At 38.3% G+C, this 26520-nt stretch overlaps 1 protein-coding gene across 1 annotated transcript in view; it reads right to left on the bottom strand.

The window, feature by feature from the left end:
• FMN2 (formin 2) overlaps positions 1–26520 on the bottom strand; it is a 410616-nt gene that overhangs the window by 248092 nt on the left and 136004 nt on the right. Inside the window, exons 5-6 of the mRNA XM_066235150.1 lie at positions 23335–24803; positions 21619–21763 (exon numbers count right to left, since the gene is read on the bottom strand). Coding sequence (XP_066091247.1) covers positions 21619–21763; positions 23335–24803 — 1614 coding nt within the window. The remainder of the gene's footprint in view (positions 1–21618; positions 21764–23334; positions 24804–26520) is intronic.

The raw sequence follows: 26520 nt of genomic DNA, 5'->3' as shown, positions 1-26520 counted from the left end.
GCTGAAGAGTGCCCGTATAGGCCAATTTTAATTTGTGCACTTAAATTTAGTTCAATAATGCAAATCTCCTTGGCCACATATGTCTGTTCAACATGAATATAAACTCTTAGAGGCTCTTAGATTTTGCTTTCAGTTAGTTCTCTTTCATATATGAGGATTTGAGAGAAGAAAAAAATTCTTTGAAACTTTCATTGAAATAGGCAATAAACCAGTTTATAGTCTAAGTTAAACTAACAGCAGACATAACCTTCATAAAGAGCAGATTGATTCCCTGGAGGACTCTGGTGACTCTGCCCAAGAAGTCTAGTGGATTTTCTAAAGGGGTTTTAGTTATACTTCTAGGGCCCATACTCCTAAAGAGAAAAGTCACAGTCCATATATCCTTAGTCTCTTCATCAAAAGCAAAGAGAAAAGATAAAAATTTCTCCTTTAGAGGTTAATGGAAACTCTGAAGCCAATAAAACTATACTGTTCTGTGAGTTAAAAAATAGCTTATGCTTTTGAATATATTTTTAGGGTGGGAAAAAGTTTATCTTAAAAGTTTTCAAGCTTGAAAAAGTATTTATCCAGAAAATTATCATAACTACCAGAAATATACTTGCTTTCTCTTAAGAAAAATAATTTTTTTACTGGCAAATACGTGAATAAGTAGATTGAGGCCTGGAATTCTTATTGACATTCACGTGGCAGCACCATTTTCTTTCTCATTTCCATCAGCAATGCTCCTGTTTCTCCACATGTGAAGTGGTGTTAGATTGTGGCTTTGGTCTCCCTAATGCTAATGATGTTGAGCATCTTTTCATGTACTTATTAGCTAGTTGTACACGTGGAGAAATATCTATTCATATCCTTTGCTCATTTTTCAATCAGGCTGTTTTGTTGTTGTTGATCTGTTCATTATAAATTCAGAATATTCACCCATAATCAGATATATGATTTGCATTTATTTTCTGCAATCCTGTGGGTCATTTTATGTTCTTGATAGTATTTTTTTGCACTAACTTTCTCTATGTTCTATTTCATTTATTTCCACTCTAGTGTTTACTATTTCCTTCTTTCTACTTGCCTTGGGTTTTATTAGTTTCTAAAGGTAGAAAGTTAGGTTACTGATCTCAGAGTTTTTTTTTTTTAAAATTAAGACAGGTATTTATAGCTATATATTTGAGCACTGATTTAGTTGCATGCCTTAAGTTTTAGAATCTTGATTTCATTCATTTCAATTATTGATATTTTCTAATTTTCCTTGTGATTTCTTCTGTGAACCACTTGTTATTTGGGAATATGCTGTTTAATATACACATATTGTCAAATTCTCTGATTTTTTAATTTATTTTATTTTTAATTCCATTAGAATCATAAAACATACCAGGATTTTCAATAATTTTAAATTTATTATGGTATCAATTTCAAATTTACTGTTTTTGTTTTTGTGGGGTTTTTTTGTGGCCTAGCATATGGTCCACCCTAGAGAACATTCTATGTGTGCTTGAGAAGTATAGTATATGTGTTCTACTGCTGTTGGGTGCAATTTCCATAGATGCCTATTAGACAAAGTTTGTTTACAATGTTGTTCAAGGTTTCTATTTCCTTACTGATCTTCTGTTACTGTTCTATCCATTGAAGTTGCTTATTAAAGTGTCCAAATATTATCCCTGGCCAGTTGGCTCAGCGGTAGAGCATCAGCATGGCCTGTGGAAGTCCCAGGTTCGATTCCCGGCCAGGGCACACAGGAGAAGCGCCCATCTGCTTCTCCACCTTTCCTCCTCTCCTTTCTCTCTCTCACTTCCCCTCCCACAGCCAAGGCTTCATTGGAGCAAAGTTGGCCCTGGGCACTGAGGATGGCTCCTTGGCCTCCACCTCAGGTGTTAGAATGGCTCTGGTTGCAGCGGAGCAACGCCCCAGAGCGGCCAAGCATCACTCCCTGGTGGGCATGCCTGGTGGAGTCTGTCTGCCTCCCCCCACTTCTCACTTCGTAAAAATACAAAAATACAAAAATAAAGTGTCCAGATATTATTGATTTCTCCCTTTAATTCTGCACTTTTTTTTTCATGTATTTTTTAGGATACTCTTGTTAGATGAATACATGTTTATAAGTATTATTATCTTCCTGGTCGATTTACCCTCTTATTATTATAGAATGTTTCTCTTTATCCCTAACTAATATTTTTTTTCAAGTGTATTTTGTCTGATGTTAGTACAGCTATGCCAGCTCTTTCATAGTTGCTTAAGTTGTTCTATCTTTATTTTCAACCAATTTATAACTTTGAATCTAAAGTGTGTCCCTTGTAATACAATGTACTTAGATTTCCTTTACCTCATCTGATAATGTCTACATTTTGAATAAATTATTTAATCCTCTCACATTTAGTGTTATTGATATGGTTGAATTTAAAGCTGCTATTTTTTATTTTTTCTGTATATGTTATATCTTTTTTGTTCCTCCATTTCTCCTTTTTTGCCTTCTTTTGAACTAGAAAGATATAAAATGCATTAATTGAATACTTAATTACTTTTTATTTTATATTATATTCAAGTTTTCTTTGTGGTTGCTCCAGGTATTACAATATATATTAATTTATCAGAATCTACCTCAGATTTATGCTGAATGAATTCTGGAAATACAGAAACATTACTCCCCTATAGTTCCACTCACATTCCACCTTTCTGTGCTGTAACTGTTATGCATGCCACATGTGTCTCATTTATATATAGTATAATTTATATATGTTATATATGTTACAATTATTAGAAAAATAATCTGTCTTTTAAAAATGTTGACAAAGGAGAAAAATATATATCTATATAGTTTGTTAATTAATCTTTTTATTCACCCTTTCTTGTTCCTTTTGTTTCATCCTAGAGATCTGAATTATCATACAGTATAATTTCCTTAACTCTAATACAGCTTTGTTTCTATCAGTCTCCTTTGTTCTGTTATTCTCAAATATATTGCATTTCTGTATATATAACAGGCTCAACAATATACAATTGTTTTTATGCAATTGTTTTTAAAGTCAGTCAAAAGACTAAAGGAGAAGAAATATACTGTTGTATTATCTTTTGAGTAGGTAAAATTATGTCTATCAGACCTCCTTTCTGTGCACATGATTTCATATTATAGTCTGATGTTACTTGCTTCCAGCCTGAACAACTTCCTGTAGTATTTCTTAAAGACCTGTCTCTTAGCAAATTCTCTCAGTTTTTGATTTTCTAAGAGTGCCTTTATTTCACCTGGATTTATGAAAAACTATTTTGCTATATATAAGATGGTTAATCACTCCCACTTCCAGCATTTGAGTATGACATCTTACTGTCTCTTGGCCTCTATTAATTCTAAGTCTGCTGTTGATATTTTGGAGGTTTCTTCATATTTTTTCTTTATCTTTGGCTTTCAAGATTTTGACTAAAATATAACTGGGGTAGATTTCTTTGTGTTTATCTACTTGAAGTTCACTGAATTTAGATGTACATATTAGTTTTTCAACAAATTTGGGAAGTTTTCAGCTATTATAACTTCAAGTATATTTTGGTTCCTTTTTGTTTCCTCTTCTGAAACTCACATTTTATATACATTGGTCACTTAATGGTGTTCCACATTTTTCTGAATTTCGGACATTCTTCTTTCGTTTATTATATAGTCGCGACTGATTTATCTTCAATTTTGTTGATTGTTTCTCATGCCACCACAAATGAATTGTCAAAAAACCTAGTGGTTCTGCCTGACCAGGTGGTGGTGCAGTGGATAGAACGTTGGACTGGGATGCAGAGGACCCCAGTTCGAGACTCCAAGGTCGCCAGCTTGAGCGCAGGCTCATCTGGTTTGAGCAAAGCTCACCAGCTTGGACCCAAGGTCACTGGCTCGAGCAAGGGGTTACTGGGTCTGCTGAAGGCCCACGGTCAAGGCATATATGAGAAAGCAATCAATGAACAACTAAGGTGTCGCAAAAAAAAACTAATGATTGACGCTTCTTATCTCTCTCCATTTCCTATCTGTCTGTCCCTATCTATCCCTCTCTCCCTCTCTGTCTCTGTATAAACCCCACTCCAAAAAAAACTCCTAGTGATTTTTTAATTTTGCTTATAGTTTTCAACTTAAGAATTTTAAAATAATTTCTCTTTCTCTCTCTGTTGATATTCAATTTGATGAGACATTATCATCAAACCTTTTGTTTCTTAGAAAAAGTTTTCTTTAACTCACTGGAAATATTTAGAATGGGAGCTTTGAATAATATTTTTTGTTTGTTTGCTCTCCAGTATGAGTCACCCGTTTCTGTTTCTTTTGCACCTCTTATTCATTGTTTCTGAGAACTGGACATTTCAGAAAATATATTGTACCAACTCTTAGTATGGATTTCCTCTTCCCTACTCCAGAGTTTACTGCTCTTGCTGTGTACTAATTTGTTTAGCGACAACCAGACTGGTTCAGTGATGTCTATTACTGCCCAGTGTGCAACCTGGTGTTCCTGCATGCGTTCTTCTGCCATGTTTTTATTTCATCTTTTAGTTTGCGTACCTAGGAGCCACCCTTAGGTAGCCATGAGTTTTTTATTGGTCAAAAACTGTGCTTCAGTCCTCTTAACAACTTAGGACTTTACCCTTAACCATTTTGTATGTGAGGTCTGGGAGTTGGAACGTGCCTTAGAGAGAATTTACAGAATTTTTCCCCACATTCATATAAGAACTAATAACATGGACTTTCTCTAATTTCTCCCAAGAGGGTACAACTTTGGCATGCACATAGCTTCCAGACTGCCAGAAATGACTGGTATTATTTTTAAGCCTGGCTCAGGAGTTGCCTCTGGGTCAAAGTGGATTGTCGCTCAGTTCAAGTTTGGACAAAAGTTATGTTTGAGATCCTCCAGTCAGTGCAACTTCCACTTGATTCTGATGAGCCTCTGCAGTTTTGGGAATGCTGTCATGGTACCTGTGTCTTGCTTTGATTTCTCCTGTGTGGCGCAATGCATGATATGCACAATCTTCCTGAATTCCAGAACTGACAGGGATTCATGGAGGGCCCTGCTGTCTGTTTCTTTCCTTAGCTCTCCATGGTTGCCTGAAATATAGTTTCTGCTATAGGGGAGGGAGAAATTAGAAATGCCAGCATCTGCCTCTCTAAGATAAAATCATAGCCATAGGGAGAACTGCAAGAAGGAAGACCTGTCTTCTTGGCTCCACGTGCCTGGGCTAGAGTTAGCATAACACGAAGTTGGGGTGGTTCGTGACGTCACGGAAATGGCGCCATGAGCAGCGCGTCCGACAGATCTCCCCAAAATCACAACAAATTTATCAACTAGAAACAGAAAAATTTATCCTCGGAGCATTCCGGAGTTCCACACAAACCGAAAGCGAAAGGACTGTTATCACTTGAATCTGAGAGACGAGGGTGTGGAGGAAGCTAACTACCGCAGGGACGTTCATTCAAGCCGCGGAGGGATTGCGCCTGTGGTGAGTCGGCCCACACTCGGAAGCTGCGAGCAGCCACCGGTGCGCGCCCGCTCTGGTTGCAGAGCGAGCACCGCTAACGTTCCCAGCGGCCCGCGCACTGCGAGTGAGAGTCCCGAGCCACCGGTGCCTGGAGCACCCAATTCGCGCGCCTGCCCTGGGTATTCCATGCGCCCAGAGCGCCCTACTGGCCCGCACACCCAGGGTGCCCCATTATCCTGCACCCGGTGCACCCCAGCCGCCAGCGGCGGGGCAAGCGGGAGAGGCGCCAGGGCGGTCTTCCCTACTTGGGAGATTCTCTCCGTGGGCGGGGCACCTCACGCAGCCATTCAAGCTAACAATCAAGCGTTGGGGGAGGGGCGCGCAGGCAGCCTGAAATATCTTCGGGAGCACAGCTGCGGACCCAATCACTGAAATTAGCTTAACCCATGAAATCTGCGCACCCACGGGCTCTAATTGATAAGATCTCTCTCAGTTCAGCGATCCAAGACAAGAGGCGTGATATTTTTTAGTGCCTCTCGCTAAAGGGGCGGGGGTAACTTCTGATTGATAGAGCCTCCAAATTCAGGGATAAATGCTAACAAGAGGGACTTGGCAGATAATAAGATCTATACTACACTAGTTGCAAGCAGAGACTAGTGCCTCTTCTTCCCAGCCAAAACAGGCTACAAAGTGTGGAAAGCCTGGGATGAGTGGTCCAACTGAATGCTAGGCGCTGAACAGTCACCTTGACAACAATTGACTCCCACCCCCGCCTGATTACACTGGAGGCTCTGACTGCCAGAGCCTTTCCCAAAGCCTTGCACTGAGTGGGGATAGAGTGGGGATTTCCTAGCTCTTTGAGCCTCTTACTCCCCAGGCAGAAGCAGTAGCAGCCTTATAGCTGGATCACCAGGCTGCTAATTCAGGAAGGGGGGACTAGGAGAGAGAATCCAGGAAAGCAAACTCTCTCATCTTTGGACCCTGCAAACGCCAACAAGCCTTGACTACCGGCAAGACTAAAGCCAATTATATGACATTGCCATAGAATCCCATCAACTGCAAATCCCTACTGAAGTGTGACACAGGGGCAGAGCCTGGGGTACAGAGTCACCGACCAGGAAGAGGGAGAGAAAAGAAAAAGGAAGAAGTTAACCTCTCAAAATCAAGAAAAATCCACAGACCTTACAACTTGTTCCACTAATTTTGTTGTTGTTGTTGTTTATTTCTTCTATCTTATTGCCTTTATTACTATTTCTATTTCCTCCACCTTGGTCCTTCTATTCTCTGCCCATCTTATGCTTCCCTTTTCTTGAACTACACTACCCATGAGTGTTACATTTTATTTCTTTTCTTCATCCTCACCCTCCTTTAAGGTTATACTCCAAAACACTTAACTCTCACTCTCTCCTCTTTTGTCTTTTTATTTGCTTTATTTTGTTTTTTCTCTTCTTTTTTTTTTCTTCCTTCGTTTTTCTCTTTTTCTTATTTTTTCCTTTCTATTCATTTTTTCTTTTCTCGTTTTACTTTTCCTCCCATTTAATCTTCAATCACGAACAAATTAGTTAATTTGGGACTCAAGGTTTTTTTTTGGTTTTATTTTTCTTTTTTGCTTTTGTTTTTGTTTTTTTTTGTTTGTTTATTTTTGTGGCATTTTGGGTACTTTTTACGTTGCTTTTTAACTCACTAGCATTCCTCCCAACCCAAGGTCTCCAATGTATTTAGTCTTCACTCCACTTAATACAACAGATTTTTACTTATTATTTTTATTTTTTTCTTCTTTATTATTCTTTTTTTTCTCCTTTTTTCTGGTTCCCTCTTATCCCTCTCATTATATCTCTTAGTCGACCATCACTTACAAGCAAATCATCTTATGCTTGTCTAAGATTTTCTTCCTTTTTTTTTTTTTTTTGCATTTAGTAGGTCCCCACTCCCTTTTTTTGCCCCTTGAACTCTTCACCCCAAATCAAGCCCTCCATTATAGGCAGTTTTTGTTCCATTTAGCATAATATAATTCACAGGTCATCACGATATTTCCCTGAGGAGGGGAGAGGAGGGAAAGAGAAGAAAGAAAAAAGGGAGAAATAATAAATTATTACTGTTTTTTTTTTGTGTGGGGTGTTTTACTTTTTTTTTTTTTTTTACTTTTTACTCTTTATTAATTCTAATTAGTGCTATCAACAAGACCACCCTCAGATGCCAATAAGAAAGAGGAAATCGAATATTATGGATACAAAAGAAAGAGACGTAACACAAATAGATGTGGAAAAATCTATGGAGAAAAGACTTAACATATTGGAAGCCTTGGAGCTAAATGACAGAGAATTTAAAATAGAAATCTTAAAAATACTCAGAGATATACAAGAAAACACAGAAAGGCAATTTAGGGAGATCAGAAAACAACTCAATGAACACAAAGAATATATTACCAAGGAAATTGAAACTATAAAAACAAATCAAACAGAAATGAAAAACTCAATTCACGAGCTGAAAAACGAGGTAACAAGCTTAGCTAACAGAACAGCCCAGATAGAAGATAGGATTAGTGAAATAGAAGACAAACAACTTGAGGCACAACAGACAGAAGAAGAAAGAGACTCAAAAATAATAAAAAATGAGAAAGCCCTACAGGAATTGTCTGACTCCATCAGAAAAAATAACATAAGAATAATAGGTATATCAGAGGGAGAAGACAAAGAAAATGGAATTGAGAATATACTCAAACAAATAATAGACGAGAACTTCCCAAGCCTGTGGAAAGAACTAAAGCCTCAAATTCAAGAAGCAAACAGAACACCGAGTTTTCTTAACCCCAACAAACCCACTCCAAGGCACATCATAATAAAGATGACACAAACCAATGACAAAGAAAAAATTCTCAAGGCAGCCAGGGAAAAGAAGAGTACAAGATATAAGGGAAGGCCTATTAGATTATCATCAGATTTCTCAGCAGAAACTCTACAAGCTAGAAGAGAGTGGACCCCAATATTTAAAGCCCTGAAAGAGAGGAACTTTCAGCCAAGAATACTATACCCATCAAAGCTATTCTTCAAGTACGAAGGAGATATAAAAACATTCACAAATACAGAAAAGATGAGAGAATTTATCAGCAGAAAGCCCCCACTCCAGGAAATACTAAAGGGGGTTTTCCAACCAGATTCAAAGAACAAAAGAAAACAACACCACAAGTAACAGCTCCACCAAGAACACAATAAAACCAAACTTAAACTGTGACAACAAAGGAAAAAAAGGGGGGAGAGGATGGAGATTAACAGTAGCAAAGGACGATGAAGTACAGAAATACTCATAAGATAGGGTACTACAATGAATATGGTAGGTACCCTTTTCATTACTTAATGGTAACCACCCTTGAAAAAACCACCACAAAAACACTTGACTTAAAAAAGGTAGGAACAGAGGAAAGAAGTATGGAACACAAACAAACAAAAACAAATGATAGAAAAACAAAACAGAAGAATCAAACAAGATACAAAACTAACAGAGAGCAATTTATAAAATGGCAGTAGGGAACCCACAAGTGTCAATAATTACACTAAATGTAAATGGATTAAACTTACCAATAAAAAGACACAGAGTAGCAGAATGGATTAAAAAAGAAAATCCAACTATATGCTGCCTACTAGAAACACATCTAAGCAACAAGGATAAAAACAAATTCAAAGTGAAAGGCTGGAAAACAATACTCCAAGCAAACAACACCCAAAAAAAAGCAGGTGTAGCAATACTCATATCTAATAATGCTGACTACAAGACAGAAAAAGTACTCAGAGACAAAAATGGTCATTTCATAATGATTAAGGGGAAGTTGAATCAAGAAGACATAACAATCCTTAATATATGTGCACCAAACCAAGGAGCACCAAAATATATAAGACAGCTACTTATTGACCTTAAAACAAAAACTAACAAAAATACAATCATACTTGGAGACCTCGATACACCGCTGACAGCTCTAGATCGGTCAACCAAACAGAGAATCAATAAAGATATAGTGGCCTTAAATGAAATACTAGAACACCTGGATATGATAGACATCTACAGGACACTTCATCCCAAAGTGACAGAGTACACATTTTTCTCTAGTGTACATGAAACATTCTCAAGAATTGAACATATCTTGGGACACAAAGACAATATCAGCAAATTTAGAAAAATTGAAATTGTACCAAGCATATCTTCTGATCATAAAGCCTTGAAACTAGAATTCAACTGCAAAAAAGAGGGGGAAAAACCCACAAAAATGTGGAAACTAAACAACATCCTTCTAAAAAATGAATGGGTCAAAGAAGAAATAACTGCAGAGATCAAAAGATATATACAGACAAATGAAAATGAAAATACGACATATCAGAATCTCTGGGATGCAGCAAAAGCAGTAATAAGAGGAAAGTTCATATCACTTCAGGCCTATGAACAAACAAGAGAGAGCCAAAGTAAACCACTTAACTTCACACCTTAAGGAACTAGAAAAAGAAGAACAAAGACAACCCAAAATCAGCCGAAGAAAGGAGATAATAAAAATCAGAGCAGAAATAAATGAAATAGAGAACAGAAAAACTATAGAAAAAATCAATAAAACAAGGAGCTGGTTCTTTGAAAAGATCAACAAAATTGACAAACCCTTGACAAGACTCACCAAGGAAAAAAGGCACAAGACTCAAATAAATAAAATCCAAAATGAAAGAGGAGAGATCACCACAGACATCATAGATATACAAAGAATTATTGTAGAATACTATGAAAAATTATATGCCACCAAATACAACAATCTAGAAGAAATGGATAAATTCCTAGAACAATACAACCTTCCTAGACTGAGTCATGAAGAAGCAGAAAGCCTAAACAGACCAATCAGCAGGGAGGAAATAGAAAAAACTATTAAAAACCTCCCCAAAAATAAAAGTCCAGGCCCAGACGGTTATACTAGTGAATTCTATCAAACATTCAAAGAAGACTTGGTTCCTATTCTACTCAAAGTCTTCCAAAAAATTGAAGAAGAAGCAATACTTCCAAACACATTTTATGAGGCCAACATAACCCTCATACCAAAACCTGGCAAGGACGGCACAAAGAAAGAAAACTACAGACCAATATCTCTAATGAATACAGATGCTAAAATACTAAACAAAATACTGGCAAACCGAATACAACAACATATTAAAAAAATAATACATCATGATCAAGTGGGATTCATCCCAGAATCTCAAGGATGGTTCAACATACGCAAAACGGTTAACGTAATACACCATATCAACAAAACAAAGAACAAAAACCACATGATCTTATCAATAGATGCAGAAAAGGCTTTTGATAAAATATAACACAATTTTATGTTTAAGACTCTCAACAAAATGGGTATAGAAGGAAAATATCTCAATATGATAAAGGCCATATATGATAAACCATCAGCCAACATCATATTAAATGGCATAAAACTGAGGACATTCTACCTTAAATCAGGAACACGACAGGGTTGTCCACTCTCTCCACTCTTATTTAACATGGTGCTAGAAGTTCTGGCCAGAGCAATCAGACAAGACAAAGAAATAAAAGGCATCCATATCGGAAAAGAAGAAGTAAAGGTATCACTTTTTGCTGATGATATGATCCTATACATCGAAAACCCAAAGGACTCCACAAAAAGATTATTAGAAACAATAAACCAATACAGTAAGGTCGCAGGATACAAAATTAACATACAAAAGTCCATAGCCTTTCTATATGCCAACAATGAAATATTAGAAAACGAACTCAAAAAAATAATCCCCTTCATGATTGCAACAAAAAAAATAAAATACCTAGGAATAAACATAACAAAGAATGTAAAGGTCCTATATAACGAAAACTACAAGGCATTATTAAGAGAAATAAAAAAAGACACAATGAGATGGAAAAATATTCCTTGTTCTTGGATAGGAAGAATAAATATAATTAAAATGGCCATATTACCCAAAGCAATATATAAATTTAATGCAATTCCCATCAAAATTCCTATGAGATTTTTTAAAGAAATGGAACAAAAAATCATCAGATTTATATGGAACTATAAAAAACCCTGAATAGCCAAAACAATCCTAAGGAAAAAGAATGAAGCTGGGGGCATTACAATACCTGACTTTAAACTATATTATAGGGCCACGATAATCAAAACAGCATGGTATTGGCAGAAAAATAGACACTCAGACCAATGGAACAGAATAGAAAGCCCAGAAATAAAACCACATATATATGGTCAAATAATCTTTGATAAAGGGGCCAACAACACACAATGGAGAAAAGAAAGCCTCTTCAACAAATGGTGTTGGGAAAACTGGAAAGCCACATGCAAAAGAATGAAACTCGACTACAGCCTGTCCCCGTGTACTAAAATTTATTCAAAATGGATCAAAGACCTAAATATAAGACCTGAAACAATAAAGTACATAGAAGAAGACAAAGGTACTAAAATCATGGACCTGGGTTTTAAAGAACATTTTATGAACTTGACTCCAATGGCCAAGAGAAGTGAAGGCAAAGATAAATGAATGGGACTACATCAGAATAAAAAGTTTTTGCTCAGCAAGAGAAACTGATATCAAAATAAACAGACAGCCAACTAAATGGGAAATGATATTTTCAAACAACAGCTCAGATAAGGGCCTAATATCCAAAATTTACAAAGAACTCATAAAACTCAACAACAAACAAACAAACAATCCAATAAAAAAATGGGAAGAGGACATGAACAGACACTTCTCCCAGGAAGAAATACAAATGGCCAACAGATATATGAAAAGATGCTCAGCTTCATTAGTTATTAGAGAAATGCAAATCAAAACTACAATGAGATATCACCTCACCCCTGTTAGATTAGCTATTATCAACAAGACGGGTAATAGCAAATGTTGGAGAGGCTGCAGAGAAAAGGGAACTCTCATCCACTGTTGGTGGGACTGTAAAGTAGTACAACCATTATGGAGGAAAGTATGGTGGTTCCTCAAAAAACTGAAAATAGAACTACCTTATGACCCAGCAATCCCTCTACTGGGTATATACCCCAAAACCTCAGAAACATTGATACGTAAAGACACATGTAGCCCCATGTTCATTGCAGCACTGTTCACAGTGGCCAAGACATGGAAACAACCAAAAAGCCCTTCAATAGAAGACTGGATAAAGAAGATGTGGCACATATACACTATGGAATACTACTCAGCCATAAGAAATGATGACATCAGATCATTTACAGCAAAATGGTGGGATCTTGATAACATTATATGGAGTGAAATAAGTAAATCAGAAAAAAACAAGAACTACATGATTCCATACATTGGTGGAACATAAAAACGAGACTAAGAGACATGGACAAGAGTGTGGTGGTTACCAGGGGTGGGGGGAGGGAGGACATGGGAGGGAGGGAGGGAGAGAGTTAGGGGGAGGGGGAGGGGCACAGAGATCTAGATAGAGGTTGGCGGAGGACAATCTGACTTTGGGCAAGGGGTATGCAACATAATTTAATGACAAAATAACCTAGACATGTTTTCTTTGAATATATGTACCCTGATTTATTAATGTCATCCCATTACCATTAATAAAAATTTATTAAAAAAGAAGTTGGGGTGGTTGATAATGGAATAGGAACTGGCTCAAATGCCATTGACTCTCATTGATTCTACTCAGTTTTAGTATATATTTATTTATTTATTTTACTTTATTTTATTATCAAGTGAGAGGACGGGAGGTAGAGAGACAGACTCCCACATGTGCCCTGACCGGATCCACCCACCAGGCCCCCTATGGGGTGATGCTCTGCCCATCTGGAGCTGTTGTTCCATTGCTTGACAACCAAGCTATTTTAGCATCTGATAGCATCTGAGGCAAGGCCATGGTGCCATCCTCAGCATCCGGGCCAACTTGCTCGAAAGAGCCATGGCTGCAGAAGAGGGAGGAAGAGGAAGATAAAGAGAAAGGAGAGGGGGAAGGATGAAGAAGCAGATGGGCACTTCTCCTGTGTGCCCTGACCAGGAATCAAACCCGGGACTTCCGCATGTCATGCCGACGCTCTACCGCTGAGCCAACTGGCCAGGGTCAATACATGTATTTTTTGAACAAATATTTATCCATTTCCTGTATACCTTTAGGATAATTTCCAGAGTAATTAAATGAGTATTTGTGTTATAATTTCTACCAGTTAAATTGTTTAACAGGTAAGAGGAGTTGCCAAGTTATTTTTCTGTTAATCAAGAAGGCCCAGCTCCAAACAACTTTTGCAAATAATACTTCACAGAGTTTCAAGTTAGAAATTCAGGAATTTCTAAAATTCATATATTAACAATTAACCAAAAAATAAGCAAAAAGGTTAGAAGATTTCCATTAGAAATGAGGCTTTAAAAAAGAAACAAGTTTATATTTTAGTTTAAATTTTAAACATTTTAAATGAAGAGAAAATTAAAGACATTTATAAAAACATTAATTTTTCTTCTAAGTCTTAAATTAGTGTCCTTATATAATCAGAATCATTTTTCAGCTTAGGTCACACTGAGGTACACTGTGAACTAGTGTCATCAGCATCACTTCCCACAGAAAAATGGTAGAAGCTATCAGAACTGTAATCACGTTAGTTAAATAAGAAATTAAATTCTCCTCTACTCTGGGAAAATTGAGACTCCTGGTGCTGTCCATGGTAAAGAAATATACATGCCGCCACGCAGCAGTACCAAGTCATCAAAGTCAGCTTCAAGTCTAAGTTATCTAAATTCAATTCTCATTTTATGTCCAATAAGACAAATTAAAGACTTTGTACTTTGTCCAGGAGGTTAAGAAGGAAACACACTTGGTTATGAGCAATGAATATCAACAGCCTACATTCACACTGCTGACACTCAAGACAGGAGCTTCCTGTACAATAGAGAAGCTCAGTACAATACTGACTGATTTATTATGGTTTTATATATGAGGGAAGGGAAACTGTGTACTTGCTATTATTTTCAAAATTCTTCTCTTAATCCTCTCTACATATATAAATAAAATAAACTATTTAAGGCCCCTTTCAAATATACCGCTCACAAAAATTAGGGGATATTTTATAGCTTCGTATTCATTTTGAAATATCCCCTAATTTTTGTGAGCAGTATATCATCTCTTCCCCACAGCCTCACCCTAAGTCCAGCCAACAAGCTCTGTTCAACTCCAGACAACCCACATCACTTACTGTGACAGAATCAGTTAATTATAAAAATAGTGTCTCTGGGTAGATGTTCTATAATAATTAGCCCTCTAGAGAAACTGTGCTCTACCTGATTACAAGCTTTTTTTCTTTGCTGTACTCTGCTGAAATGGGTAAACCCTGCTCTCACCATATCAAGAAAGGGGAGCAACAATGGAAATCACCTGTGCTCCCTCTCTCGTCTTTGTTTTTACAGGGCTCTCTACAGTAGCTACTCCATTTAGAATAAAAAAAAAAAACCATGCTCCCATTCTCTGCTCCAAATAGAATTTAGATTCCACAAATGACCAAAAATCTTTCCATACTTTTTTGCAAGAATGGTTTTACTTTTCATAGATGATAATAAGGTAATGCATTTTAAATAAATGTTCCAAATAACCCTTTCTTCAATGCTTACCGATCATGACAATCAGCACCATTAAAATGCTTCTTTCCTATACACAGCAGAATCTTAACATATGAATATAACAATATATGAGTACGAAGCCCAACGGAATTAACCTTCCGCATCATGACTACATTTTGTGCAATTCCTGGGTACAATTAATCAAATGTAATTTTCTTAATATAATCTACCAAAGTCAAAAATCATTAGCATAATTACACTTCCTTTTAATTATGCCATTTAGTCTTATTTTTTAGTCATTTACTTAGAAGCATAAAAACAATATTTTGGCTAAAATATTTAAATAGAGGCTATTATTGTTGCATTATTTGAAATGATTGGGTCTGTTCTACAAATAGCTATAAGAATAGCATCTTCAAAAAATAATAAATCTTTTAACAACTAAAATCCAGATTTCACAAAACCTATGTTTGTCTAATAATACTTTTATATTTTGATGTGGTTTTCTATATAAATACATTTTTAAGCCTTGCAATAGAAATGTAGTCTATTAAAAACAGATGTTATATTAAAAGTTACAAAGTACCAGATGTTTATTATGTATCCCCCAAACAAATCTAAATTGTGTTATTATAAGATATTTGGTGCTTTGTACACTATTTTCTTCTGTCTAAAAGACAAGTAGAACTGTCAAATCAACCAAAACTCACCCTTGCCAGCTAGCTACAACAGGAAAAATTAATACCAATATGAAAAAACTAAATTTCTGCTACTAAGATTATAATTCAGGTTATAATGTAAATACACATAGCTACTGATTATGATAAAACATTTTTAATTGAATAATAAATATTGCAATAAATAAAAATAAGCAGAGATTCACAAGTAAAATACACAACCTTTTTTCCTTTACAGGCCAATCAATATTACAACAGCAAACAATACTTAGAGAATAGCATACACATCTTTCCAATGCCTCAACATACTAGAAAGAATTCTTTTAATGACAATTGCTATTTCTTTCCTTTTCTTTTTTTTTTTATTAAGTGAGAGGCAGAGAAATAGACTCCTGCATGCACCCTGACTGACTGGGATCCCCCTGGCAAACCTGCTACCAGGGAATGCTCAGCCCACCCAGGGCTGCTGCTCAGCTGCTTGGCAACTGAGCTATTTTAGCACCTGAGGTGAGACCATGGAGCCATCTTCAGTGCCTGGGATCAATTTGCTTGAACCATTTGAACCATAGTTGCAGGAGGGGAAAGGGAGGGGAGAGAGAGAGAGAGAAAGAGAAAATGGAGGGTGAGGGTGGAGAAGCAGTCAATTTTCCTGTGTGCTCTGACCAGGAATTGAACCTGGGACATCTACACATGGGGAAGATGCTCTACTGCTAAGCCAACTATCCAGGGTCCCAACTGCTATTTCATGCATGAATACTTAAATGCACAACATTACACACAACCTTACAGAAGAACATTTGAATAATAAATGCTTCTTTTTCCATTGTAATTTAGAATTTTTACAAACACACAAAAAAAGCCTTTGACAGGTTAGGTTAAGCAAACACAATGCAAAGATTGAACAGGATACCAAATTGTTAATTCTATAATAATTATATCTGTACTAAATGGGAATTCTAAGAATTCCTTTTATTACTTCCCCTTATAATACATAGCAAATTCAGATATATCTATTTTCCTAATCATACTTCCAGAGGTTGAAGCCCAAGGAATAATTAACTATCATGAATTGTTTTTCTCCCAAATTCTGTGGGTTAAGCATTTTAATCTGAATAAAGAGAGCAGAACAAACTCAGCAAGAGATTCATTTATGGTACATTAAATAGATGTACAAATATCAGTTATGTACTTAAAACCAACACAGTTTCTTCTTATTCACTGTTGTTAACTTCTGTGTGCGAATTTATGTTGTGGATAGCATGCTCTTTTACAGATTTTTTAAAACATGTCAAGACATTATTTACTTAAGGCATATTTTAAAGAGATGGTTCCTTTTTCTGTCCTGGGATGAATATAAGTTATCATCACATGACAGCTGGTAAGGTTTAGATTCAGTGGCTGTAATACCTCCATCCCCTGTTTACCTGCCATGCAAACAACTGGCCCTCATTTTTGCTGTCTTACCGAAGCTCATGTGTCCAAAGCTCATCTCACTCAGATAAAGATTTATTTCACTGAGTAAATGTCGTGTTTGGTGGCATCATAGTCTATGTACTTGTAAAAATCTGTTAGAATATGAAAAAGCCTTTAAAAGTGTCTCCACATACAACACTATAATTGTAGCCATTTAGGTATTAAAAATATAAGCAAATCATATAAGTTTAAATTCTTTATAAGAGGTATGTATTCTGTGGACAGCTAGGACAACTGGGAGCTACCACATATGCATGCACACCAGCTGGGTCTCAAACCAGCTCCTTCTAGCCAAGAGGCACTACTCCAATCAACCTGCCAAGCCACAGAGGCCACTTCTATACAAGACTATGTTTCCAAGTTTGAGAGATAGTCATTCCATTTCATTCATAGGCACAAACACAGGAACTCAAACAAAATGGGGAGACAGAAGAATATGCCTCAGATTAAGAAAAACAACTCTAATGAAATGAAGATAAATAATTTGCCTGATAAAAAATTCAAAGAATGGGTTCCAAGGATGCTAACAACTCTGAGAACAGAATGGAGGAACTCAGAGAGCACTTCAACAAAGAGTTAGAAAATATAATTAAGAACCAGTCATAGATAAAGAATACAATCACTCACTACAATGATACACTAGAAGGGATGGACAACAAATTAGTTAATATGAAAGAGTGGATTAATGACCTGGAAGACAGAATAGTGGATATCAGAACAGTAAAATGTAAAAATAATTTTGTAAAAAGAGGTATAAGGGACCAAAAGAGTATAAGGTACCAAAAATAATGAGTGGCACATGACAAAATACAGTATGCCTTGTGGTTTCCATGGTTATTATTACTGTTGTTATCTTCATAATTACTCTGGTTATTACTAGTATTGCTGAAGATGCTGCTACTGCTCAGGTTAAATTTTGTCCTTATTTGAACACAAAAATTCTGTGGTGACAGAATTATTATCAACGTTAATAATCACTGTGTTATCCAAGTGATAAAAGAAGATTGGGCTAAGTGTTTACTAGCTGTAGAGTATTACTTCCAAATGGCTAAGCTTTTATGAGTACTGATGTTTAAACACTAACTTCGTAGGAGAATGATTTTTCTATTTTCTTATTGAATCCTTAAAAATGGGATTATTGTTAAGTTATTAGGTTGATATTCAATTTGATATATCAGTGTCAAACTCATTTTGTTGAGAACTATGTCACATCATACTCTGATAAATTCCCATATTCCATATCTTCTCAATTAATTTCTTTATGTTTTAATAGAATTCAAAACAAAAAAGGGTAAACTAAAAAGTCATCACAGCATGTAAATATATGTTCCATGAAAAAAAAAAGAAATGCTTTGTAATAAGTTTTTTGAAGAATAAAAAGATTTAGAAATGTAAGATATTCATGAATAAGACTAGTATAGTGTTCATAGAATAACCCTCTTTTTCTTCAGGTCAAAGGGCAAGGTGCACAGCTAAGAAATCTTCTACTATCACAATGGAAATGTCTTTTCTGAAAGGAAGAACAGCACAGGCCCCTCACTGAATACCAGTACCCTTGACCACAGCTTAACTTTCGAGAAGAAGGCAGATCATAGAAAAATTATTTGGCTATTTTTAGATATTTAAAGAAAAACAGAATTTTTGGCTTTCACTATATATAAAAGTTGCTTCAAATACTCCATAAACATATGCCACAGCACTGAAGGCTATTAATTTCACTGGAAATGAATCATGAGGTACCAAAATGTCTGCACATATAATCAGAATGCATTTCCCATTGGAAGGGGAACAATTTGCATGCATCCTGAAAATATTTTCCTAAAATTTTCCATTTCTCAAGTAGATGAAATGGGTAGATCATTCTTCCAAATGCAACAAAGTTAAATAAAAGTAGGTTTCTACAGCAATATATCACTTTGAAGATTTTTCTCCCTCCAGCACACAGGGAAATATACCTTATGTCTCAGAAAATAAACCTGAAATGCAGAGTGCAATACCAAGATCCAGGCCAAGAAGATGCTTAACAAGCTTATGAGGAGTCATGATGGCAACCATGCCATGAAGAATGTTTGCAGATGAAGGTAAACAGCAGCATCACCATCAATAAGTGTAAAATATGACATTAGCAAAGTCTTTTAACCATAGTTTATGAAATGTCTGTGGATGAAATAACCAATGATGGAGTTAGGCAATTATGTTTACATGGTGTTTAATATAGATGCAGTGTTCATACACAAAGAGACCATCTCGTGTCAACTAGCTCAATTTGAAATTTTGATAAGTAACATAGAAATCTTATTTTAGTAGAATGAAAACTGAATGCTGGCCCTGGCCGGTTGGCTCAGTGGTATAGCGTCGGCCTGGCGTACAGAAGTCCCGGGTTCGATTCCCGGCCAGGGCACACAGGAGAAGCGCCCATCTGCTTCTCTACCCCTCCCCCTCTCCTTCCTCTCTGTCTCTCTCTTCCCCTCCCACAGCCAAGGCTCCACTGGAGCAAAGATGGCTCGGGCGCTGGGGATGGCTCCTTGGCCTTTGCCCCAAGCACTAGAGTGGCTCTGGTCATGACAGAGTGACGCCCCGAGGGGCAGAGCATCGCCCCCTGGTGGGCAGAGCATCGCCCCTGGTAGGCATGCCGGGTGGGTCCCGGTCGGGCGCATGTGGGAGTCTGTCTGACTGTCCCTGTTTCCAGCTTCAGAAAAATACAAAAACAAAACAAAACAAAACAAAACAAAACTGAATGCTTTGTCAAATAAGTCACAAAATCCTATAGTCTCAAGCAACATATGAGGCATTGGCCTCATCTGTGTTCTTTAAAAGAAAAAGGTAGCAATGGGCGGTAGTTGGGGCAGGGTTTGCTTTTCTGAGTATTTCATCCCTGGACAAGAGACAATCCCATGTCACATCTGCCCATTCATCAAGTGACAACCATGGCTGCTTTAACCTCCTCCCACATTCCTTTCCCAGACAGCTTTTCCATCTCTGATACAATTCATGAGAAGAAATATAATGACTCAACCTAAGAGTGTTATATACAAACATCGCATGGAAATAAATTTTAAAATATTTACCTCCATCAGAGAAAAATGTGGTTTTCCAGTTACCTTTATCCCCCTAACCCTGCTACCTTCGCCAAACTGACTATCATGAGATATATGATTTTCTGGTTTTTAATTGTTACTGGGCATAGTCACTGGTATTTATAAAGCCTTTCTCCTTTGGTCAGCTGGTTTATTTATTAAACAAATACCGTATTTATTCAGTGCATACAATGTGCCAAGTGCTGTCTAGTTTAACATAGGCACTGACCTAGGTCACCAGTAACCAGCTGCAATGCAATAAACTGTTCTGAAAATATCAACTGCATAATGTTTGGGTTTGCTTCATTATAATAGAAATGCCTGGGATGCACCCGCACACCCATGCAGCTGCAAGTTCCAGGCCGCTAGCTGTCCCATTCAAATCCAGCTCACTCCTGTCTAATGGGAGTTGTCTGCTTCAAAATAAATATCAATGTGAACAACTCTGGGTCATACATATAGCTACAACTTCTAGGTCAGAGGTTAAAATCTAAGGAATTTTCCCATCTGGGGAGAGTGGGCCACGGAAACACACGGGCTTCATGTTTCTCTTCTCCCTGACCCCAAAACACTGAGCTGCTAGTCATTCTCTTCCCTCCATGTACCATCCTCCACCCTCAAAGATGTTAAGACATATACCTCTCCCCATTTCAGAGTAAAGGATGAGCATCAATAGCATACCTTCTGCCTGGGGCTCATTATGATAGGGTTTGACTATACTCTCCTGAATAACACTATAGAAAATTTATAATAGCATTTCATGATCAAGTCCACTAGATGGATCAGTCGAAAATGCTGCTTGGGACTGTTTTCCTCCAAATACACTGTTCTTTCTGTTTTATGACTCAGGTGTCCCAGGATATATCAAAGGATCTATCAGAATAGAATGGAGGTGTTGGAACTGGATACAAGATTTTCTTCCATATGCCAAGTGCCATGTGATTGTTTAGCTATGTTCTACAGAGTACCTGCTTCAGTTCTGATGCAACAAAATACTAAACCCATTATCAGTTATAAGCTACTGGGTTTCCGGCTTGTTTTGCTTTGCCCATGTTTACCTTGCTTCTCATTCATCATAGTACATCTCAGATTGATTTCAATACATGACAATGTATTTCTAGAAAACTCATTTGGAAACAAGTAATTGGTGATATTTTGGGAATATGTAACAGAAGGCTACAAAAAAATAAAATAGCCAGGACATTATCACTTGGTGGTGATCATTTGTTGATCTTTTTGGGATAGAGAACCCGCAAGTTCTCAAATGCTAATCTAGTATCTGCTGAAGGACTGTGGACTTGACCCAGCCAGAAAACCATTTCAAAGTTTTTTCTAACGGGAAGTTTACAGATATGCCCGAAACACTGTCCAAATTTTAAAAAGCACACAACTACTCACTTGTTTAGCCTTGGTCTTTGTGATGGTGTCAGAGATAGGTTTCTTCCTTTCCTTTACAGCAGTTTTAGAAAACAGTTCCTCAAATTCATGACAATCTATGGATGGCTCTTCAATTTTTTCCCAAATAAGTGAAGCACTGGAGTCTCTAAAGTTAAGCAAAACACCAATTGAAAGAACCCTCACACTGAACCAGGAGATAGCGTGGTTGGCGTAAACATAAAGGGGGAGAGCAGAAAAGATGGGCAGCAGAGGAAAACAAGATTGAGAAGTCTGGAAGGAAGAAAGCATCAAAGGAAGGAACAGAAGGGGCAAACAGGGAAGAGGAAGGGGAAAGGGAAAGGCTACTCTATTTTTCTTTATGACCATTTGTTTTATCAACCTCATAAAAAGTAAAAATATCATCAACATAGAATGAAATCTTTGTCTAGAAATAATAATTTCCAGGAATTCTCAATTATTAATTCAGTGTATATAAAATCATAAATGAAAAAAAAACCCTATCAGTATGGGCGATCAAGGCAGGAAATGTTTGATATAACACAGTCCCAACTTGACTTGTCAGCTTTGCACATTATTCAAAGGTTAACAAGGAAGTTATCGTATGAACGAGGCGGCATCCTCCATTTCTCCACTACTTCCCATCACGCCATTGTCACCTGACTTCACAGGAATTGCAGATTCATGTAATATCACTCAAAAAGGGTAGAAGCATTTTTAAAGGGGGGAAAATCAGAACAGAAACACTTAATTTAATACATCTAGATAAAATTACTTAGGGCATGGTTTAAAATGATGCATCAACATATATAGGTAAGTGATAACTCCATAGAGAATGAGCAATGAAGTTAGAAGTAGTCAAAATATATAGACACTTCTCTCCAATATGCCTCATGAAGAGAAAAAAATATTAATATAACAAATGGGAATGAGTCTGATGAATATCTCACTTCTAAATCCATGCCACACCACACAAACAAAATTCAAGAAGTCACAAAAAGTGCATTTTTTTTCTCCCTCCAGCACAATCCATAGCCATGTGTCATAGCTCTGTCCCGGGGATCAGAGGACACAGGCTATGAACTATGCATGGATAAGTAATACGCCACCAGCATACCTGGATACCTGGGGGCGGGGCGGGAGTATTCTTTTATAAATATCATTCCCAACTATGATTTCAAAACTTCACAATGTGCCACTAATCTTCTATAAAAGTGCCACAAAATTCTCAAAGCTAAATAATTTCACACCTATGGTGTGGATATGTGTATTTCTGTGTAGCGCATTTGTGTAGAGAAAAACAACTGCAAACAAAATGCAATAGTGAAATAAGACTGTGCCTTCAAAAGGCTGCAAACAACACCTTCAAGAGTCAACTTGTCTAAGGATTTGATTGACATCTGTAAGCTATTTGTCAGAATGAGTTTCTGCAACCAGGCAAGAAGGCATGCATGCTAAAAAAAAATATTTAAAAGATCAATCAATAACTACATAGATATCTGTACATCTTATGCATTGATACATATTATGTCATTTCTTTTACCTTTTGATACTTCTGGAGAAAAGAAAAATTTTAAATAACAGATTATTTCACTAAATATTGATAGACAATTTTCAGAGCAGTAATTAAAAATGTATTAATGGTAATTTCCCAAAGTTATAAAGGAAATGCTTCCCTTGTATTGACAAACTGCAAAGGTGAGTTCCGGGTTTTGTTACCTTTTACTGTGTAGCTGAATTCTTGTCCAGTACAGAGGCTTCATTGGCCGGCAAGGCTCTACTGGCTGCTTCCTACTCCCTTTGTCCTGGTTCATCCCTAATCCAAACCAGCCAGTAGGCAATGGAGGGGGAAGAAATCCACATGCTTGTTGTGTTTGTAAAGTGCTACTCCCAGCTTGTGGAGGGCCAGGTCCAGGAAGCAAAGCAGGTGGTGGTGGGGGTTCTGGGATAACTGTCCCAGGACTGGGAGGAGGAGCTGGGGTAGGTAGAATACTCATACCTGGCAGAGGAGGAGGTGGGGGGATCCCAACTCCTGTCAGAGGAGTGGGAGGGGGTATTCCCATCCCAGGAAGAGGTGGGGAAGGGGGTATTCCCACTCTAGGAAGAGGAGGGGGAGGAGGTATTCCTGCTCCTCCAGGAAGAGGAGGGGGAGGGGGTATTCCCATTCCAGGAAGAGGTGGGGGAGGGGGTATTCCCATTTCAGGAAAAAGAAGGGGAGGGGATATTCCCATTCTAGGAAGAGGTGAGGGAGGGGGTATTCCCATTCCAGAAAAAGGAGGGGGAGGGAGTATTCCCATTCCAGGAAGAGGTGGGGGAAGGGGTATTCCCATTCCAGGAAGAGGTGGGGGAGGGGGTATTTCCACCCCAGGAAGAGGTGGGGGAGGAGGTATTCCCACTCCAGGAAGAGGTGGGGGAGGAGGTATTCTCTCACCAGGCAGGGGTGGGGGTGGGGGTGGCAGCATTTCTGTACCAGGCATAGAAGGCGATGGAGGAACAGGTGTACTGAGGGGAAGTGGGAAAGGAGCTACCATGCCCAGGTCAAACCTGGAGCTGGAAGACCCTATGCAAGGCAAAGGTGGTGGGGGTGGGATGTCAGGGCTGCTTCCAAAGGACGGTAAAACAGACTGTTCATGGCTGGTTTTAGACTCAGTCTGAACAGAAGGAAGAGAGGACTGTGATCCGGCCTGTCCTTGACCATCGAACCACAGAAGGGGTGGAGGTGGTGGAGGCGGAATGGGCTGACATGCTTCGAGTTGTACTGATATTCGCCTTGGAGACACAATCAGAGAAATCTCTGAACAGAATTTTGTCTGAGGTCCAGAAGGCGAGGCTGGCACAGCAGAGTCTCCACCTCCAGGCCCTGGTAGCCATGGGGAACCTTCTAGCACTGTATTCACGGAAGGCAGCTCCGGGATCCGGCCCTCTTCTGTCGGGGATGTCTGGATCGACTTCACCTGTAAAATCCTTGGATGTGGTACATCCTTTTCTCCTAACCTGAGGGCTTTGAGACTACCATCTCCTGAGGGTAGCACTCCATTCAGAACAACATGAGGGCCACAGGCCAGCTCCACCTCCGAGGCAGGATACTGCTTCTCTAGTTCAGCTATTTTGGTCCTCAGATCCTCAATGGTCTGTTCCAGCTGCTGAATAACAGTGGCCTGTCCCTCAGACTTCATTTCTACGACTTCCTGGAGGGCAACAAAGACATAGTTCAATATAAAATAGGGAATACTCCAACTTTTTTTTTTAAGAAAAGACAGAATTAAGCAAAATAGACTTGTTTGTTATACTTCAGAAAGTTCTTTCTACCTTCAAATTTCTGAGTGGTTTGCACACATTACCATAAAATCCTAAGGTTTTTGTTTGTCTAATCTTTCAATGATATCCCTGAAGACAGGTGGACCACTGAGAAGAAGGAAGGAAATCCTGAGTGAGGGTTCCCTTATAGAGAGTAGTTGCCCAGAGCATTGTCTCTTTCCTGCCTAGGAATATTTGCTAGTAGGATGTTCCTTAAAGACATTTTCAAATAACTTTTAAAGGTAACAACTACCTTTTAAAGGTAATCACTGAACAAGTTGCCAACAGAATTATGTGAAATATTTTTGATATCTATTAGTCATGAGCATACATCTCGTGCACGTGTCAGGCCACTTCTACCATGTTTGCTCTAATTTTAATATTTTGCCAAGGCATTTCAACAAGTGATCCCTTGTGACTCTCCACAATTTATAAAGACGGCTGGCAACAACAGTGCCAATGTATGGATCATCCCGCACCTAAATGGTGCCCTCCTTTCCCAAGGCATGTGTACAATCAACCAGGAAGCCATTAAGGAAAGAAATGCGGGCTCTGGCCAGTGTCTCAGTGTATAGAGCATTGGCCTGGGTGCAAACATCCCAGGTTCGATTCTTGGACAGGGCACACATGAGAAGTGGCCTTCTGTTTCTCTTTCCCTCCCACTCCCTCTTCTCTCTTGTCCTCCTGCAGCCAGTGGCTTGATTGGTACAAGCATTGGCCTCAGATGGGGGTTGCCGGGTGGATCCAAGTCGGAGCGCATGCAGGAGTCTGTCTATCTCCCCTTCTCTTACTTAAAAAAAAGGAAAGAAATACATTGGTTAGAAAAAAAGGAGAAAGCTAAATATGAATAGCAGATGAGTAAAAAGGACAAAAGAAGGAATGAATTAATTTAAAAAAGAGAAAAAAGGGAATAGCAGGAGGTAGAAGAGAAGGGGACAAACCTGAACTGCATGGGGCTGCAGTGTCAGACTACTGCTCACACTAACATAGATTTGCTCACTCAAGGCTGCAGTGAGAGGTATTCATTCATCTCTTTTCATATGATTCAGATTCTCCACCATCACCTGCACTGACTTCAGGTATTCAACAACTTTTGTGGGATTAACAAGTTCACCTTCCATTGCATTTGTATCATGTGGTTTAAAACATCGACAAGTCACTGAAAACGGACCTGGCTAAAACTACAGTGTGGTAGATAATAACAGACAGGCTATGCCAAACGAAGAGAGGTTTGGAGTTGCACCTGATTTTATAAGAGGTCAATTTATTAGAGAATATTGTTATGTATTTTACTTTTTTTTTTTTTTTTTTCATTTTTCTGAAGCTGGAAACAGGGAGAGACAGTCAGACAGACTCCCGCATGCGCCCGACCGGGATCCACCCGGCACGCCCACCAGGGGCGATGCTCTGCCCATCCTGGGCGTCGCCATGTTGTGACCAGAGCCACTCTAGTGCCTGGGGCAGAGGCCACAGAGCCATCCCCAGCGCCCGGGCCATCTTTGCTCCAATGGAGCCTTGGCTGCGGGAGGGGAAGAGAGAGACAGAGAGGGAAAGCGCGGCGGAGGGGTGGAGAAGCACATGGGCACTTCTCCTGTGTGCCCTGGCCGG

Source organism: Saccopteryx bilineata, chromosome 1 (genome assembly GCF_036850765.1).
Source record: "Saccopteryx bilineata isolate mSacBil1 chromosome 1, mSacBil1_pri_phased_curated, whole genome shotgun sequence".
Classification (NCBI taxonomy): Eukaryota; Metazoa; Chordata; class Mammalia; order Chiroptera; family Emballonuridae; genus Saccopteryx; species Saccopteryx bilineata.
Note: the sequence above shows the minus strand (reverse complement) of the source record. Positions and strands in the feature narration are given on the sequence as shown.